This window comes from Symsagittifera roscoffensis, chromosome 2 (genome assembly GCF_963678635.1).
Source record: "Symsagittifera roscoffensis chromosome 2, txSymRosc1.1, whole genome shotgun sequence".
Taxonomy (NCBI): domain Eukaryota; kingdom Metazoa; phylum Xenacoelomorpha; order Acoela; family Convolutidae; genus Symsagittifera; species Symsagittifera roscoffensis.
In genome coordinates, this window is record NC_087063.1 from 78,560,843 (window position 1) to 78,581,425 (window position 20,583).

The following is a 20,583-nucleotide window of genomic DNA, read 5'->3' on the forward strand; positions in this document are numbered from 1 at the left end:
ATTCATTGAGTTATTGGTAGTAGATGTAATTTATGCAGAAAAGTTGTTATAGGAGCTCTAAATTTTGATAACGGAAAGTTCTAGAATTTTTTGTTTTGAAATGGCAACTTGATTTGTTTTTTTTTTGCTTTTTTTCCAAATACACTTGTTTTATTCCTTCATTAACGCGTAACTTAAAAATTGTTTAAAAAATATAAATATGAGTCCCATTCTTTACCTCTCGTCCAATTAATTTTGATTGCGTTTTATGATTCCTTTCTCGAGAAAAATAGTTAAAGGTCTGCCCTTTTTGTATATTTCAAAATTTCCAGTTTAATTGTGTTCTTTTGACTATCGTACTTTTCGATATATTTTTTAAAAGTCTAGCTGATTGGAAATTATGTTTTTGGAAACAAAAACCGGCTATTGTTTTTGGCTTAATATGTATTTTTGGTAATTTTTTTCAAATTATGATTATGCGTATTGTCTATGCTTATTGTTGTCTATGCTTATTTTTGTCTGTTGATTTGTGTCTATACTTATTTTTCTGAATTGATTAATAAAATTTTTCAACAAACAATTTTTCGAATCAATGGAAATTTAGTTTCCGGATTCGGACTTCTTGATTTTTAGCATTAAGATTGTTTTAAGATCTAACTTGCATTGGCTTCAGAAAAAAAAAGAAATATGTTTGTTCATTTCACAACCTTTTTATTCTCGATGGGGTTATCATTATGTGCATTTGTCAAAGTTTTCATTGCTTATCTTTTAAGCAATTTATGCAGGCCAGCTATGTTTAAATGTATTTTGCTATTTAGATGATTGATAATTTAAAAACCAGGCGATAGCTACTTTTTTTTCGTTTTATTTCATTACATACATTTTTCTGCTTCGCTTTTATGTAGAAGTTAACAGCAAATTGAGGTTCGACTGGTTTGAGCTTGAATGGTACTGAAATTGAGCCCAAAATATTTATAGAAGAAATATTGACTGACGAACTTCAAGTATTTCAAGCAGAAGTTTTGATTTGACTGTTCTACAGTAAAAAAAAAGAGTTACTAAGTCTCAAAAGATAAAAGCTCAGGATATCATTTGATTCCTACAAAATTACAAGTGTTGTATCGCAATAAGTGCAATTTATTGATTTCACCCTTGTCATAAGCAAGGATGTTGCAACCGAGGACTAAAATTTTTCCCGCGAAGAATTTCTTCACTGGATTTCGCACGTTAAAAGTTTACACGTGTTTCAACTGGCTTCTCAAAAAGTGAAAAAAGTTTATCATTCAGTGCAGCTGGTGCAGGGGAAACACCTGTTCGAGACGGGAAGGTTTGAGTTTCAAAAACGTCCGGGACCTGTTTTTTCAAACTGAAATTTTTCTACTTTTTCGGACCATCATCCGGCTGGTTATTTTTGTCGGCTTAGTTATCGTATCACGGAAAAGCCCGTCTTTTATCTAAACTGCTGAACGCCATTGCTGAAATCCCATTAGTAGAGATAATTGAGTTACGCGACTAGCGAGCGTTATCAATTCCAAAAACTGACTGTTTCTTGTAAACAACTTGTCGAACAAAAATAAATCATTTTCTGAAATCTTTTTCGTCCACCAACAGACACAACTTGAGCATGTCTGCATTTTAATTTCCTGTTCTCTCCAATATTTATTTCTTCCGTTAGCGTTAAACGTTAAACTTACCAACTCCGGATGAGCATTTTTCCCATTCTTTCGTTTTTCTTTGTCTTTTTTATTTACTCATCTTCAGTTTTTTTGTTTATCCCTTACCGGTTATATTAATATCATATTGCGTCGCTGGATAAGCAAAGCAAGAGTATTATGCTTTGAATCTTCTGAGGGGGTGAATTAAAGCTTTTGAGAAATTTTGAAATTTTTTATGCAAATTGTTTTTGTTTTGGTGCAACTGATCTCTCGTCAAAAATTGTCGGCTTTGTTACCGCTCTTAAGTTTCATTTCGATGCAAATTCATCTTCAGTTGTTCATGTTTGGCATATTTTTGAGGAACTGAACTTTATTCAAGACTAATCTTTTTACTCATAGCAGATTTCGTCTCAATTTCTGTCTCCTATGTTTGTGTTTTATCGCAAGTGGCGCGGAGCTCTGCTTTGCCTCTGTGTCTGGAAAGGATGTTAAATACAAACTTCTAGATTGTTTTATACGTTCTTTCTATCGGGTTTGATCCGATGTATCATTTTCTTATACAAATGGTGTTATTCAATAAATGAGCAAGATGTTTTAAGTAACAGAAAACCAATTTAACTAAGTTTGATGAGCGACAATAACATGTTTCCAGAGAATAGAGGCGAATTGACAAGAAATAACAAAACAACATTTGTGTATTAGTTTAATGAAGATGACTCTGTTAATTTTGTTAAAGATGAATTGTCGCAACGCTTGAATCAATTTAAATTCATTTTTTTCCTAAAATTCTACTATATAATTAGACTTCTATTATGTAACTGCCCATGATTGCGAATCTAGTGAAAAAAATTGTTTCTTTAAATCCTTGTTCTTAGAATTTTAAATAAAACTATTTGACTATCGCATAGACCTTTGGTAGGAAAGCATTGTGTTTTTAGTCTGTCCCCTCTCGTTTCATCTAAGTAATTGTGTTGGTAATTTTCTTTCCATAACCCCTCTACACGAGGCGGGAAAAACTAAGAAGACAAATTTTGACTCCCTTAAACAAAGCTCGTAGGAGATTTGGTATCTTATTAAAGCTCTATTAGTTGTAATTCGTGTTAAAAAAATCAACAATTTTCTCATAAAAATCAATAATTTTCTGTGTGTCGAGAAAAACTGGTCCAAATATTTGCGGTTCTCAAGCATAGATAGACAAAAAATGATGAGAAGCTGACTTTCTTGTCCAATTCTACTAAAATTTAACGTTTTAAAAGTTCGCGTTAAACTTTTTTTTGGTAATCGTATTTTTTCTGCTTAATATTTTTGTTTCACATTTATTTGTAAATACTTTTAAATACTTGATGTTTTTATCACTCGTTCCGCCCAAGTTTTTTAGTTTTGCAATTGGGCCTTATTCAATGGTTAAATTCCGAGAACAAAACACTGATTGCACTGGTTGATATGGTTAAAACAAATGCGAACACTTTATTCCTTAGCCGGTAGGACGGCAATTCGTAGCAGGCGACAATTCGTAACACGCCACAATTTGTAACAACGGGTTGGCAATTAGTATACGCTTGCTTTGCTGCGCTTGCATCCAGCACGAGAGCAATACTGCGCGTGAATCAGTGTTTCCCGCTATATGTACTGCTACGAATCGTCGCTTGTTACGCATTGTCGCCCGTAACAAATTGTCGCCTCACTATCCTAGCCGAATTCTAACAGAGCCAAATTTTGAGCAGAGATGAAGGTGGTCATTTTTCGGGGAACTATATTCTGTGTTTTTTTTTCCAGTCTGGGTTAAAATTTGCAGCTTATTTGAAGTAAACCAGAATATTTTACGAAACGTTCTATATTTTTGACCTATTCAGCTTATTTAAAAGTCGACTTAATATTGTAAATATAGTTTTTTGAGATGTTACTGAAAGTTGCTTGGCTAATTCTAGTCAATCAGATTGAAGCATAATAATTTTGGTTCAAAATTTTAAAATACTTAATTTTTGGACGGAATAGGGAAATAATATACCCATACTTGACAATAATTTGTTGACCAAGTTAACATCGTCCCTCCAAATCCGTTTAGTGGAAAGAATGTTAACTTTGTTCCAAGATGAATTTTGAGTAATTTAGAATCGACTATTTTACACGCAGAGCTTAGCGCTTAGCAAGTTTAACCCAAATTAAACACTGGATGGAGGTTCATAACTTGGTCTATCTGGAGGAACAGGCGAGGATGTAAACTTGATCCTTATTTGATAATAATTTTATTTTACATGATAATGGATAATTAAATACTTTCTTTCTATTTACTACGGTTTCTAGAAAAATTCCGTTGATTTGATGTCCGTTTTTAGCTGTTCATTTTAACTATTAAAAATACCAATTTTATAAGCGACGAAGTGCTTAGCTCGACCAAGTGGCGTTGCGAGGAAAATTTTTTAAATTGCTTAGAAGAGATTAAATTATTATATATAAGCATTTTTTTACGGTCGTGTTTACCGCATTTATATAAATTGACCAAACAGACATGACTACCGATACAAATTCTCGCTACTAAGCTTCAACGTGAAATGGAATTTTTCCTTGTAAATGAAAATTGAGCTATGCTGTTAGATAAAAAAATTATTTGCTGCCTTTTTACCTGTGATCAAATACATTTGATACGTCAGCTAAGCTTACGCACTGCGGCTTCAAAAGCTCTATTGATCGTCATCTAAAGCAACCATTGACGCTATACAACTCCAAATAATACGTACAAAGCACAAAAGTAGTACCAATTCTTCATTTGGTACAAAAATAGAAATTTTTATTCTACCTTTGGCTTAATTTTTGCTAATGAGAAGCATATTGAGAATCTGAACTCAGTTTATTTGAACATCTATTAAAGGCGGTTAAGTTTGAACTCCGATGTTTGTTGTCTAAATATCATCGACATATTTGTCAGTTTTGTCTGTCTAACGGTAACAATAGTGTTAAATCATCGGTCAAAGTCTTTATTCCATAACCTTGTTCATATGCTTCAGATGATGTGAAATATCCAAAAAGTTGTTTTACAGTTCAAGTTTATAATCATCTTTTCGTTTTGACCATTTGACAAAAAATAGTTTCTCTTCTATATTTTATTTTCCATTTTACTGACAAAAATGTTCGTCAACCAATTATTTGAAATTTATTGAGTCATCTGGCTTAAAAGTTTAATCTTTTTCTATCTCGCGTTTTCCGAAAATGGACAGCGAGTTGTCTCGGTCCGAGGTTTGGTTCTCACAACTGGTCAGACGAGTCAAACTAGACGATCAGATGTCTCAGTTCGGGTTTCTGACTCGCGAGGACTCCCGACTCCTCCGAATGTTTCTGCACAAGGAAGACTTCGACGTTGAAAAGGCACTCGACAGCCTGCGGAACTACTTAGATGTTAGAGTTCAGTGCCAAAAGGTGTTCAATCACTACAAAATGGACAGTTTGATCAAAGGAATTGTTACAAAGACCGTGTTGATACTGCCACAAATGTCCAAGGTGAGTTATTCCCAGTAGCGTGCCGAGGAGGGGGGGGGGGATTCTGGTTACCAAATTTTTCTAAAAGGCCCCCCTTTGGTAGAGCTTTACGAAATCCGTTTTGTTGCTAACCAACCTCAAAGTTTTTCTAAAGGCGCCTTCGGGCCTATATGAATAATTTTGAGGCGGAGCGCGCGCCAAAAAACGCAATTTTTTGATCAAAATTTTCCAAAAAGTCTTAAAACGCCTTTTTAACCTGTTTTTTAAAAAAATTTCCTGCGGCGCAGCAATTTTTCGACAAAATAGTATCCGTATCTGGAGAGCTCGGAAAATTAAAATGTTTGAAAAAAAGGCCGGCAAAACTTTCAAAATTTTTCGAAACCCCCCCCCCCCCCCCCCCAAAAAAAAACCAAGTTCTTAATCTTTGAAGTACCTTAAAAATTTAGGTCGGAATTAAAACAACTGTTGTATCTAGATCTTTTATGAAGTTCATAAATAAAATTATATTTGCCTGCTTCGCTCTGGGCTTCCGTGTAAAATAATCGATTATTAACTCATTATATTCGATAAGTTTAGAATTTTATACAGACAGGCCATGAAAATGCATTATATTTGACTATTATCCATGGAATCTAATTGCGGGACTTTTCTTGTTCGTAGGCAGGTACAGTGTTGGTGTTTAAAGTGGGGGCCTGGAACCCTAATGACTGTTCCATCTACGAGATTTCCGCCCTACTTACTCTACTTATGGAATCAGTTGGGCTGGATGACTTAAGACGAAGCTGTGGATACTCGGTCATATATGATCTCAAGGTATGTAAATACAACTTATTTAATTACTTACTTGCTTCTTTGTCCTTCTCCTTGAACTCAGGTGTTGCCATGCTAGCATGCCCGTATTTGTTTCCAATTTTCATAATTTTTTGGTTTGTCTTCAGTCAAAACCGTTTCACTTTCAAATTAAATATTCGGCTGGCTTAAATTTAATTAAATCTAAATAAGTCTACATAAAATCGACGTTATTTTCTCTATAAATTCGGATTGCCAAATGTTTCTAAATTGTTCCATTTGCTACTGTTTTATATCGCACCCATTTTCGTTGGAATTGGACATATTCGACAAATCGTCCATCAAGGGTTTTGACAGTGCTCGAAAAAATTGAAATGGTTAACCTACAAAAATTAATTCTTTGTCATTAATTAAAATTAATAAATTTAATTATTTTTTTTGATGAACTAGATTTCAAAATTTTCAAGTGTTCCATTTTCATGTGAAACATTGATTGATTTTTAAAAATTTGTACTAAAATTCCGTTCCACCGAATCTTCTTAATTTATTGGTGCTTATTGCTGTTACGTGGTATGCATAATTTATGAACATTCGGTTTAGGGAGTTTTCCTGAAACAAATGCACGCTATGCGCCCTGCTGTTAAAGTTCTCAAGACAATCTCCCAGAGCTACCTGCCCTCTCAGTGCAAATACCAGCTGATTGCCAATGCCATGATGCCAGCTATGGTCACAGCCATGATGAACTTAGTCTCTTTTAGCAAAGACATCAAAAATGTACCCTACCCACGTTCTGGTGACAACCAAAAAACAGATTTGGAAGATATATTTGGTGCTGATTTTGTACCCAATTTACCAGTAGAGTATGGAGGCTCTGAAACCTACGATTGGTATGAGAGTACACAGAAAATGGTGCAAGAAAGTTTGACTGAGTTTGCTTAAATTAGCAATGACAATTATTTTAGTCGAACAATTTAATCATAGTTTCGAAGATTTTTGTTCCAAATAAAGGGCATAAAAAAGTTCAAATTTGTTCTGGGCAACTTCGATTAGCAAGATTATTGTATTTGGGTACAAGACTTTTTCCCCATGATTAATTTGTTAACAATTCGTATGTAAAATATGTAACGTGCTTAATTTCTAACCGACGTTGTCTGCACATTTAGACTATCGATACCCCCCATGCTTGGAACGGAAAAGAAAAGAACCTGGTTCGAACTCCGCCCAGATTCTATTTTTTAAAATTGAAAAAATAATTTGGCTTTTCATCGCGTAATTTAACCAGCTTATTTTTGTTGACTTGATTTACAAAACATGGGTTTTTCTTCGGATGGAAGCAAAACTTATTTTAATTCAAACTCAATCGGATTCATTCCTCTAAAATTTAAACTTTCCATCTATGATTATATATTAGATTTTTCGAGGTGGATGCGGATTTTCAAACATTTTTTGAAAATCTCGACCTGTTTTTGGGCGGCCAAGATGATTTTATCATCTCTCCCAAATCATTATATAGACATTTTTTCTGCGTCGCATTGAAATTGTTGAAAAGCAGGCAAAAAACTCATTTTGAGGTAAATTACTGAACAATTTGGCCAAAATTTTGCGTTTTTCGGCGCGTGCTTTCCGTCAAAACTACGGGTTTCCTTTGGGTCGGCAGAGAGTCGAATCCCCGAGAGAAGGAGGCGTATGCCCCCCCCCCCCCTAAATTCGCTACTGTATGTTATCCTTATTATTTCTGTTTTCGTTTAGTTCGCTTGAGAAATTTTTTAGGCCTAAGTGGTTTTGGTTTGTGTTATATCGGCTTAGTTGCGTCAAAATACGTCATTTAAGGACAAAATATATTTTCAAGCGTTTGTTTGTTTTTTGGGCCAGTAAACTGAAAACTAGTATCAAATTTTTAAAGCTAATTTATACTACGTATTGTTGGCTTCTTTCCCGCTTGATAAACAGATTTTTAATTAGTGCGAATTAGCCTCGCAGTGCAAAGCAGGGTACTAGTTTACTTGTTTGGTCCCTCAAAAATGCTGTGGTCCCTAATAAAAACAGGTATTTCGCTCTTTTTATTGATTTTACGAGAAGAAACCACAAAAAATATGGTACAAAATGTTTTCAAAGGCTTCATCGTGAGTTTTTCCATATCTCTGGCGCCACATAAATTCGTCTAAATGTCCCGGCATCATCTCGACATATGTACCCATCATATCATCACTTTAAAACGTTTTTTCGCGTTCTTCCACATGCACTCAATCTCATTGGCATGCGCTCCACTGATAGGATCGACGAAATTCTCTCAATGAATGACAGTATGATGAACAAACACAGGGTTCACTGGAATATTAGCAACTCCGTTATAGGTCACCCACTGATCGGAGTGAATAGTCGACCCTGGTCTGATAACTCTTTCAATTATAGGGAGCAGGGTTGCTGCACTTCTGTCAGATAAAAAATCCAAAAACCCTATTTTTTGCTCGGTGTGAATGCCACCAAATACCCAGTGCTCTGGGACAATATGATCGCGGCTGTGCTTGCGTTTAGACATGACTGTTTCATTTATTTGGACAACTACCCCTGGTCCACCTAAAGTAACAGGATGGTTGACAAGATAATTTGAGCAAATTTCCCGCATATAACTGTACCATTGAACAGCTGTGACTTAGCAACAGCCACCAACTCTATAGCAGTGCCCACAGGCACTTCATGTCCAGATAGCGACCCTTGACTGTGGATTCCTTTTCGCCTTTGTGAGTAGGGCAACGCCAAACTATAATATCACCTCGGCCTGCCTTTTGTTAAAAAGGTTGATTGTTCAATCCGTAAATTCCAAATGATAATCAACTTAATCTCACAAAGTTAACAATAAGAGTGACTCTAAAGATTATCCAAGGGTGACAGACAATGCCAAGGACAGCACATGCTAATAGATTAATTAGCACCACGAATGACAGTTGATTGACGGCTGTAAGTTGAACTAAATAAACTAAAAGCTGTTTATACCTTTTTAGGTTTCGGTTTCCGGTTCGCTGGAATAACAATCCAGAGGGTCCCGGCTGTCCGCTGGTGCCTGCGGATTTTAGAATTGATGGTTCGTCGTCTTGATTTTCAGCCTGTTCACTAGTCAACCGGCGCGCGTGGCTACGATGATTGATGTCATATGCTAGATCCGATCGTATACCCCAGTTTGTTTCGGCTGGGTGTGGCATATCCCTCACTTTAGGGTCAGCGTCATTTAAACAAGCATTTTTCGTTTTATTACCCGCGACTAATCCAGATTTTGAAGAGATGGTTTTTTGTAAGATTCTGATTTTCGTCAAAGAAAATCGTCGCTACCTTCCGATTCGGAACCGCTGTTCTCAAATCGGCGCCCGGTCTTCTTCCGTTGCTTTTCTGTAGCAATTCGTCTTGTCGCCGGCTCTTTGACTTCGCCTGGGGTTGGAGGTGGTAGGATCGCTTGCGGTACTGTCGTTTTTGTTTTCTTTGATTTTGGCTTCGTGGCCACCCGCAATTCTCTAAGCACAACCCCATTTTTTAACGTTAATGTATGAGCACTTTCTGCTCTAACTTTAGAATGAAGCTGTTTATACTCTTTTAGGTTTCGGTTTTTCGGTTAGCTGGAATAACAATTCAGAGGGTCCCGGCTGTCCGCTGGTGCCTGCGGATTTTAGAATTGATGGTTCGTCGTCTTGATTTTCAGCCTGTTCACTGGTCAACCGGCGCGCGTGGCTTCGATGATTGATGTCATATGCTAGATCCGATCGTACACCCCAGTTTGTTTCGGCTGGGTGTGGCATATCCCTTACTTTAGGGTCAGTGTCATCTAAACCAGCATTTTTCGTTTTATTACCCGCGACTAATCCAGATTTTGAAGAGATGGTTTTTTGTAAGGTTTATTAAAACCGTGTTCGCTTCTCGACCATGATGCGCCTCGAATGGCAAGATTCTTAATGTTGCAATCTTCAAAAATCGGAGAGCACCAAGGGCCATTTCAATCATTTTCTCCAAAGATTCGGGATGTTTTTCTTGGACGAAAGTCAAAATGGAGTTTTTAAGACTACCAATAGTACGCCCCACGCACCCAGTTGCCCGGTGATCATTAACTGGTGATTTTATGATTTCAATACCCTCCCCCTTACAGAATAATTTAACTTCGTTTGACATAAAACTCGTTCCCTGGTACACGTGAACTTTCCTTGGCACCCCGTGATTTGTTTTATAACTTTTTAGAAACTTCATTATTTTATCAGACCGGTTATTTCCACAGACCATTGCCAACGGCCAACGAGAAAACCGATCCACCTCCACTAACACATATTTTTGGGATTCATTTAAATAGTTAATGGGGCCCCAAAAATCCAGTTGAACTGATTTGTTTGGTTCTTTTGGTTCAGGTAAATTCCCGAGCTGATTCTTACTTAGAATCGTTTTTAAATTCTTACCGGCGGTGGTGCATTCAGGGCAGTCTTCAGCTATTGAAGCTATTGATCGGTAAATATAGGGGTACCAAACAACTTTCGCGGCATCAAACATATTGGTTTTCCCGTGATGATTTGCATGGATTCGGTTGTTAATTGCTGTTTGGAGGTTCATCGGAATTACAAGTTTTTAGTCCATCCACATGACGTTCTCTTTAAAGTAGAAGGCGTTAACAAATTGCGATTAATAACGGTTTATAGCAGTAATCTTTTCATGAATATTAGGATCCTTTGAAACTATGAGATCGCGAATCGCACTCAGTTGGGGGTCAGAAACGTAATTGGACTCTATGAACTTTAGATTAAACAAGTCAGGTAATGTGGTAATCTTGTTTACAATCTTGCAATTACGAGGGATAATTGACATGCATATTGAGGTCGGATCCACGGGAGGGATCGTCTCACCTTTGAATGCCGAGAGTAACGAGAGGGTAGTGTTTGTCCGGACTGATTTCGTTTCCTTTGTAATGGCTTCTAAAGATACGTTATTTGGTGGTAATTCTTCTATTTCATCACTGCTGCTGTTTAAACTCGGTTGTTGTTGCAAGAATTTCTGCCATTTCCTCATATTTTTGTCTATTTTTGATTTTAGAAATTAAATCTTGGATTTTTAAATTTGATAAGCTTGAATGTGATAAATTTGAACAACTTTTCTTCGATTGAGTAATAGCACCGACTAATTTACTGCGAATCTTGCTTACCCATCGGTTTAATCCATGTGTTCGATTCTGATTGGTCGATTCCCGTTCGCATGCTACCAAATAACCAGTTCTCTGGGACAAAATGATCACGGCTGTGCTTGCGTTTAGACATGACTGTTTCATTTATTTGGACAACTACCCCTGGTCCACCTAAAGTAACAGGATGGTTGACAAGATAATTTGAGCAAATTTCCCGCATATAACTGTACCATTGAACAGCTGTGACTTAGCAACAGCCACCAACTCTATAGCAGTGCCCACAGGCACTTCATGTCCAGATAGCGACCCTTGACTGTGGATTCCTTTTCGCCTTTGTGAGTAGGGCAACGCCAAACTATAATATCACCTCGGCCTGCCTTTTGTTAAAAAGGTTGATTGTTCAATCCGTAAATTCCAAATGATAATCAACTTAATCTCACAAAGTTAACAATAAGAGTGACTCTAAAGATTATCCAAGGGTGACAGACAATGCCAAGGACAGCACATGCTAATAGATTAATTAGCACCACGAATGACAGTTGATTGACGGCTGTAAGTTGAACTAAATAAACTAAAAGCTGTTTATACCTTTTTAGGTTTCGGTTTCCGGTTCGCTGGAATAACAATCCAGAGGGTCCCGGCTGTCCGCTGGTGCCTGCGGATTTTAGAATTGATGGTTCGTCGTCTTGATTTTCAGCCTGTTCACTAGTCAACCGGCGCGCGTGGCTACGATGATTGATGTCATATGTTAGATCCGATCGTATACCCCAATTTGTTTCGGCTGGGTGTGGCATATCCCTCACTTTAGGGTCAGCGTCATTTAAACAAGCATTTTTCGTTTTATTACCCGCGACTAATCCAGATTTTGAAGAGATGGTTTTTTGTAAGATTCTGATTTTCGTCCAAGAAAATCGTCGCTACCTTCCGATTCGGAACCGCTGTTCTCAAATCGGCGCCCGGTCTTCTTCCGTTGTTTTTCTTTAGCAATTCGTCTTGTCGCCGGCTCTTTGACTTCGCCTGGGGTTGGAGGTGGTAGGATCGCTTGCGGTACTGTCGTTTTTGTTTTCTTTGATTTTGGCTTCGTGGCCACCCGCAATTCTCTAAGCACAACCCCATTTTTTAACGTTAATGTATGAGCACTTTCTGCTCTAATTTTAGAATGAAGCTGTTTAAACTCTTTTAGGTTTCGGTTTTTCGGTTAGCTGGAATAACAATTCAGAGGGTCCCGGCTGTCCGCTGGTGCCTGCGGATTTTAGAATTGATGGTTCGTCGTCTTGATTTTCAGCCTGTTCACTGGTCAACGGCGCGCGTGGCTTCGATGATTGATGTCATATGCTAGATCCGATCGTACACCCCAGTTTGTTTCGGCTGGGTGTGGCATATCCCTTATTTTAGGGTCAGCGTCATCTAAACCAGCATTTTTCGTTTTATTACCCGCGACTAATCCAGATTTTGAAGAGATGGTTTTTTGTAAGGTTTATTAAAACCGTGTTCGCTTCTCGACCATGATGCGCCTCGAATGGCAAGATTCTTAATGTTGCAATCTTCAAAAATCGGAGAGCACCAAGGGCCATTTCAATCATTTTCTCCAAAGATTCGGGATGTTTTTCTTGGACGAAAGTCAAAATGGAGTTTTTAAGACTACCAATAGTACGCCCCACGCACCCAGTTGCCCGGTGATCATTAACTGGTGATTTTATGATTTCAATACCCTCCCCCTTACAGAATAATTTATTTTCGTTTGACATAAAACTCGTTCCCTGGTACACGTGAACTTTCCTTGGCACCCCGTGATTTGTTTTATAACTTTTTAGAAACTTCATTATTTTATCAGACCGGTTATTTCCACAGACCATTGCCAACGGCCAACGAGAAAACCGATCCACCTCCACTAACACATATTTTTGGGATTCATTTAAATAGTTAATGGGGCCCCAAAAATCCAGTTGAACTGATTCGTTTGGTTCCTTTGGTTCAGGTAAATTCCCGAGCTGATTCTTACTTAGAATCGTTTTTAAATTCTTACCGGCGGTGGTGCATTCAGGGCAGTCTTCAGCTATTGAAGCTATTGATCGGTAAATATAGGGGTACCAAACAACTTTCGCGGCATCAAACATATTGGTTTTCCCGTGATGATTTGCATGGATTCGGTTGTTAATTGCTGTTTGGAGGTTCATCGGAATTACAAGTTTTTAGTCCATCCACATGACGTTCTCTTTAAAGTAGAAGGCGTTAACAAATTGCGATTAATAACGGTTTATAGCAGTAACCTTTTCATGAATATTAGGATCCTTTGAAACTATGAGATCGCGAATCGCACTCAGTTGGGGGTCAGAAACGTAATTGGACTCTATGAACTTTAGATTAAACAAGTCAGGTAATGTGGTAATCTTGTTTACAATCTTGCAATTACGAGGGATAATTGACATGCATATTGAGGTCGGATCCACGGGAGGGATCGTCTCTCCTTTGAATGCCGAGAGTAACGAGAGGGTAGTGTTTGTCCGGACTGATTTCGTTTCCTTTGTAATGGCTTCTAAAGATACGTTATTTGGTGGTAATTCTTCTATTTCATCACTGCTGCTGTTTAAACTCGGTTGTTGTTGCAAGAATTTCTGCCATTTCCTCATATTTTTGTCTATTTTTGATTTTAGAAATTAAATCTTGGATTTTTAAATTTGATAAGCTTGAATGTGATAAATTTGAACAACTTTTCTTCGATTGAGTAATAGCACCGACTAATTTACTGCGAATCTTGCTTACCCATCGGTTTAATCCATGTGTTCGATTCTGATTGGTCGATTCCCGTTCGCATGCTACCAAATAACCAGTTCTCTGGGACAAAATGATCACGGCTGTGCTTGCGTTTAGACATGACTGTTTCATTTATTTGGACAACTACCCCTGGTCCACCTAAAGTAACAGGATGGTTGACAAGATAATTTGAGCAAATTTCCCGCATATAACTGTACCATTGAACAGCTGTGACTTAGCAACAGCCACCAACTCTATAGCAGTGCCCACAGGCACTTCATGTCCAGATAGCGACCCTTGACTGTGGATTCCTTTTCGCCTTTGTGAGTAGGGCAACGCCAAACTATAATATCACCTCGGCCTGCCTTTTGTTAAAAAGGTTGATTGTTCAATCCGTAAATTCCAAATGATAATCAACTTAATCTCACAAAGTTAACAATAAGAGTGACTCTAAAGATTATCCAAGGGTGACAGACAATGCCAAGTACAGCACCTGCTAATAGATTAATTAGCACCACGAATGACAGTTGATTGACGGCTGTAAGTTGAACTAAATAAACACTATATGACACTTCCCCTTAAATAGATGAAACTTTATATGACTGAAAGCTGCACTACAAAATGTTGACTATAAGTTACTGATGAAGAAAAAACTGACTGAGCGTTTTGAACAATGATTAACAATTTTTCTGACAACGAGTTTTAGCAACTAAAATATCACTTAGCAGTGATGGCGTTTTGAGTTTTAAGTCAATAAAGACCAACGCTCTCCCTGGGCTAGATAGAATGTTTTGTGGTGCAGTTTAAGCTATTTTGTTTCCCATATCACTTGTTCCCTTCTTTTTCGTTTTTGTTGATGAAATCGATCATCTCTCCCATTTTCGTCACCGCCGTTCTTTTTCGCCCGCTCCTTCTAGATTTTGTAGACGCCGTCTCGTCCTAGCTACTTTCTTGACTGCTATACGATACCAGTCTGGCATTCCTTGTCGTTCGCTTCTTTGCCTGGTCCCCTGGATTCGATGCTGATGGATCCCTTGGATTTGTGTCCAATTCGCCACCGAGTGCCGGAATTGCGTCTTGATTGCTTCCGATATCCGCTCCTGATTGTGCTATTGCTGTTTGTCCTGATTGTGCTATTGCTGTCTGTGCCTCCGCAGATGATTGTACTGTCTTTTTAACCGAGATAATCGGTAAATCGTCGCTACCTTCCGATTCGGAACCGCTGTTCTCAAATCGGCGCCCGGTCTTCTTCCGCTGCTTTTCTGTAGCAATTCGTCTTGTCGCCCGCTCTTTGACTTCGCGTGGGGTTGGAGGTGGTAGGATCGCTTGCGGTACTGTCGTTTTTGTTTTCTTTGATTTTGGCTTCATGGCCACCCCCGATTCTCTAAGCACAACCCCATTTTTTAACGTTAATGTATGAGCACTTTCTGCTTTAACTTTAGAATGAAGCTGTTTATACCTTTTTAGGTTTCGGTTTCCGGTTCGCTGGAATAACAATCCAGAGGGTCCCGGCTGTCCGCTGGTGCCTGCGGATTTTAGAATTGATGGTTCGTCGTCTTGATTTTCAGCCTGTTCACTGGTCAACCGGCGCGCGTGGCTTCGATGATTGATGTCATATGCTAGATCCGATCGTACACCCCAGTTTGTTTCGGCTGGGTGTGGCATATCCCCCACTTTAGGGTCAGCGTCATCTAAACAAGCATTTTTCGTTTTATTACCCGCGACTAATCCAGATTTTGAAGAGATGGTTTTTTGTAAGGTTTCTTAAAACCGTGTTCGCTTTTCGACCATGATGCACCTCGAATGGCGAGATTCTTAATGTTGCATTCTTCGAAAATCGGAGAGCACCGAGGGCCCTTTCAACCATTTTCTCCAAGGATTCGGGATGTTTTTGCTTGGACGAAAGTCAGAATGGAGTTTTTAAGACTACCAATAGTACGCTCCACGCACCCAGTTGCCCGGTGATCATTAACTGGTGATTTTATGATTTCAATACCCTCCCCATTACAGAATGATTTAACTTCGTTTGACATAAAACCCATTCCCTTGTCCACGTGAATTTTCCTTGGCACACCGTGATTTGTTATATAACTTTTTAGAAACTTCATTATTTTATCAGACCGGTTATTTCCACAGACCATTGCCGACGGCCAACGAGAAAACCGATCCACCGCCACTAACACATATTTTTGGGATTCATTTAAATAGTTAATGGGGCCACAAAAATCCAGTTGAACTGATTCGTTTGGTTCCTTTGGTTCAGGTATATTCCCGAGCTGATTCTTACTTAGAATCGTTTTTAAATTCTTACCGGCGGTGGTGCATTCAGGGCAGTCTTCAGCTATTGAAGCTATTGATCGGTAAATATAGGGGTACCAAACGTTTTTTGCGGTATCGAACATATTGGTTTTCCCGTGATGATTTGCATGGATTCGGTTGTTAATTGCTGTTTGGAGGCTCATCGAAATTACATGTTTTTAATCCATCCACACAAGACGTTAACAAATTGCGAATAATAACGGTTCATAGCAGTAATCTTTTCATGAATATTAGGATCCTTTGAAACTATGAGATCGCGAATCGCACTCAGTTGGGGGTCAGAAACGTAATTGGTTTCTATGAACTTTAGTTTAAACAAGTCAGGTAATGCGGTAATCTTGTTTACAATCTTGCAATTACGAGGGATAATTGCCATGCATATTGAGTTCGGATCCACGGGAGGGATTGTCTCACCTTTGAATGCCGAGGGTAACGAGAGGGTAGTGTTTGTCCGGACTGATTTCGTTTCCTTTGTAATGGCTTCTAAAGATACGTTATTTGGTGGTAATTCTTCTAATTCATCACTGCTGCTGTTTAAACTCGGGTGTTTTTGCAAGAATTTCTGCCATTTCCTCATATTTTTTTCCATTTCGATTTTAGATTTTAATTTTTAAATTTGATAAGTTTGAATGTGATAAATTTGAACAGCTTTTCTTCGATTGAGTAATAGCACCGACTAATTTACTGCGAATCTTGCTTAGCCGTCGGTTTAATCCATGTGTTCGATTCTGATGTGTCGATTCCCGTTCGCATGGCTTTCCGCCCTCCATCGGTTGATCTCGTTGATCACGAAACTTTCAACCTATTTGTAGATTGTTTACTTTCCGCTTTGATATGCGGTCCCTTGGATGGATTATTGGATGATTTGTATCCCCTGGATGCACTACTACTATTGAACTCGAGAGCGGTTCGTATAAAGATTATCTTCGCCACAGTAAACATATTATCATACGTACTAATTGGCGTCGCTTCTTTACTTGGATGACGTGATAAATAATCCGCCAGCCCAATTTTTGCCCCTGGTTTATGTTCAACTTGAAAATCAAAGGGAATGAGGCGATCTAACCAACGCGTTAACCGGCTAAACATTGTCTTGTTTTTCTTTTTATTTCCATTCAAAAGGGAGATTAACGCTTTATGATCGGTCATTATCAAAAAATTCCGTCCCAGTATGTAATTTCGGAAATATTCAGCCCCCACACAACTGCCAACATTTCCAATTCATTCGTTGAATATTTATTTTCCGCCTCGTTAAGATACCGTGAAGCAAACGAAATCGGTCTCCATCCTTCCAGTCCTAATTGTTCCAGAACGGTATCTAGCCCGTTGTGACTTGCATCGCACACTATACGAATATCCTTGTGAATATCAAAATGTCGTAGTTCAACAATGTTAGACACTTGTTTCTTAAGATTTTCGAACGCATTCTGACATTCGGGGGTCCAAAAGTATTCATTGCTTTTACTTAACAGTGGTTGCAACGGCGCGGACGATTCCGCTAACGCTGGCAAATACTTATGGAGACTGTGTATTGACCCCATGAACGATTTTAACTGCGTTAGGGTCCGCGGCGGCGTTAACGCTTCAATTGGTTCTGTTTTTCGTACCAATGGAGTTATTCCGGTAGATATTATTCTGTAGCCTAGCCACTCGCATTCCCGTTGGGCGAACTTGCATTTCGTTAGTTTTAGCGACATATTTTCCCGATCCAGTTTTTTAAGGATTTTCTCTACCGTTGCTATATAGTAAATAGCGGTTCCCTTGGTTACTACCAAGATATCGTCGATAAACGCATGTGCCTGCGGGTATTCTGCGAGGATACAATCCATTGCGCGCTGGAATTCCGCTGGCATTGTAGTCAAACCATAGAATCCGGTGTTGTACCGGTACGTACCCGTAGACCGACCCCCGATGAGGGAAAAATTGCATTGTACACTCGTTTCAGCGCTTAACGGCAATTGACTGTACGCGTAAGTTAGGTCCATCGTTGTAAAAAAAATGTCCCCTGGTTTCTTTTCGCTGATCGTTCGCCCCACTGTGTCCATTAATTCTTCAATTTTTGATATTTGCTATTTGTTCTTATGCACTTGTTTATTTAATTCCCTTGACTCGAGCGCTAGCTTTAGAGACCCATCTTTTTTCACCGTTTTTACGATTGGGGATACGAAATATTTATCCGAACAGTCCGGCAGTTTTTCGATGTGACCTTATTTCAGTATTTTATCGATTGATTTCAGTATCTACTTTTTTTTGCAATGGAATTGGAGCTCGTCGTCCCTTCTGTTGTACCTGTGTGAGGTTTTCAAAAAATTCCGCTTGCTTTTTATAATTTCTGATTTTTCCTACCCTTTAAAAAGGTTTGAAAACTGCTTACTGAAGTAAGTTTGCCAAGAGTCCAGCTCCCCCTCTCGCACCTGTGTTTCCTCGTCCACCTCATCGATCGACATTGTTTGGTCCCCTGGTGATTGCTGCACCAACTGTAATCCAAGCTGAGGCATCAGGTCTCTTCCAATTATCGATGGGCGGTTACCTCCGATGACTTTTATCCTCGCGTTGATCTTCCAGCCATTGGATTCTAAAGTTACAGCCATTGTTCCAACCATCTGCAGTGGATTGTTCCCATAATCCCGAAATGAATTATCCTCCTTCGAGAGAGTGTCCAGTTTTATCCCCGAAGCTCCAAGGGTTCTTTTCAGTTCCCCGATGGTGAAAATTGAGATCGGAGATCCGCTGTCGATCCACACACGAGTAGAATTCCCATTTATTCCAATCGGCATATGTGCCCCAGCGAGTTTTAATTCCGTGAATCGTTTATGTTTTATTGCCCTTACCAGTTAATCCCCATCTGAGCTACTCGAGTCCCACGAATGTAAAACTGGATTCTTATTAACCCATCCAATGGAACTTGCGTGTTAGGACGCTTCCTGATCCGCCGAATTCTCCAGATGTGTATCGTCTGCATTCTCACGTATCATTCCTACTGCTCCCCGTCCTCGCTGATTTCCACGCTTCCCCTACAGGTACGTTCGAAATGTCCAATTTTATGGCCAAAATTACACGTGACTCCTTTTGCGGGACATCTATCCAAATGTTCTCGTGAAAAATTCGGATGGTCGCAGTTCTAGCATCGGTTGTTCTGGAGCAAATTTCCACCTCGGTTTGAGCCTCGCCCCTGATAAAAGCCTCATCCCCTTGCACAGTTATTACGATATCCTCCTCGTATCGCCCCGACCGGTTCTGTTTTAATCTGGATTCCACCTCCTGATGACGATCCTTGGGTTCCCACCGATCCCGTGGCAACATAAGATGTGGCATACTTGTTTCCCCGCTCATACGAGAGGGCGATCCTATAAACCTCTTCCGGTGTTTTCGTTGACCTGCACAATTCCTTTTGCGCTTCGCGGTTATTCATATTTACAATGAATACATCCCTGAGTATACGATCCTCCAACGCTCCAAAATTGCATCGGGCTGCCAGTCCGCTCAGGACGGAATGGAATTGCTCCAGACTTTCATTGATGAATCGTCTCCGAGAGAGAAGCTGGAATTTCTCGTATGTTTAGTTCCTTTCCTTCTTGAATTCCGTTTCCAGTACGTCTACCATCCTTGGGTAACGAACCGTTGAAAGATCCAGATGTGGTCGTCTTTTGTGTAGTTAATCTTGCCCTTTTCCCCCAGACACAAAAACAAATTCGAAAAAAGTTTTTGTTCCGATTCCAATCGATTTTTCCCATCTACTTCCTCGGGTAAAGCAGTAACTAGAGCTGCAATAAGAGCCGCTGCGTAGTAGTAGTTTTTCGGGTTGATTGAGTGCTTTGCCACCATTCCCCATTGGAATCTGTTAATCCAGAACTCCCACATCATAGGCAGTTCAGTACATTTCGCTGGCCAAAATCCTGTAATGCCCAGTGGATTTTCCCCCCACCTGAGACTGCTGGCTGCGCCATGTTAAAAAGGTTGATTGTTCAATCCGTAAGTTCCAAATGATAATCAACTTAATCTCACAAAGTTAACAATAAGAGTGACTCTAAAGATTATCCAAGGGTGACAGACAATGCCAAGGAAAGCACGTGCTAATAGACTAATTAGCACCACGAATGACAGTTGATTGACGGCTGTAAGTTGAACTAAATGAACACTATATGACACTTTACTTCCGTCATTAATCGGCCACAAACTTGACAAGTGGCTGCGCGAGATCGCAGTATTCATTTTTTGCGAAGGAAATTCAATGCAATTTTGTAATTAGACAAGTGCTGCGAAATATCGGTCAACCGCACTTTATGAGAGAACAGATCTAATTAGTGTTTAAAGCAGGCCTCAACCAGTATTCATACAGGCCTAGCGGGTACAAATGCGGCTTCCAACCCCACAGCGTGGGTTCGAATAGCGATTTTTAAGCCATTGGGCGGGACCAATCATAAGCACGTTTTCTCACGGTACCAAACAAGTAAATTAGTACCC

General features: G+C 39.2%; 2 protein-coding genes across 5 annotated transcripts in view; one reads left to right on the top strand and one right to left on the bottom strand.

Moving 5' to 3' along the window:
- The window catches only part of LOC134840587 (succinate--CoA ligase [GDP-forming] subunit beta, mitochondrial-like), a 485,398-nt gene that overhangs the window by 107,073 nt on the left and 357,742 nt on the right, over window positions 1-20,583 (bottom strand). The gene's annotated exons all lie outside the window — the stretch shown is intronic.
- Window positions 4,249-6,982, top strand: LOC134839648 (uncharacterized). The gene is made up of 3 exons (XM_063855270.1): window positions 4,249-5,129; window positions 5,769-5,921; window positions 6,498-6,982. Exons 1-3 carry the CDS (start codon window positions 4,842-4,844, stop codon window positions 6,834-6,836), a joined length of 780 nt encoding a protein of 259 aa, XP_063711340.1. The 5' UTR covers window positions 4,249-4,841; the 3' UTR covers window positions 6,837-6,982.

Excerpts from the sequence above, each read along its gene's own strand:
- LOC134839648 (XM_063855270.1), top strand. The coding sequence starts at position 4,842 with ATGGACAGCGAGTTGTCTCGGTCCGAGGTTTGGTTCTCACAACTGGTC. Across the intron at positions 5,130-5,768 it reads TACTGCCACAAATGTCCAAG|GCAGGTACAGTGTTGGTGTT; the intron begins GTGAGTTATTCC and ends TCTTGTTCGTAG. Across the intron at positions 5,922-6,497 it reads CGGTCATATATGATCTCAAG|GGAGTTTTCCTGAAACAAAT; the intron begins GTATGTAAATAC and ends CATTCGGTTTAG.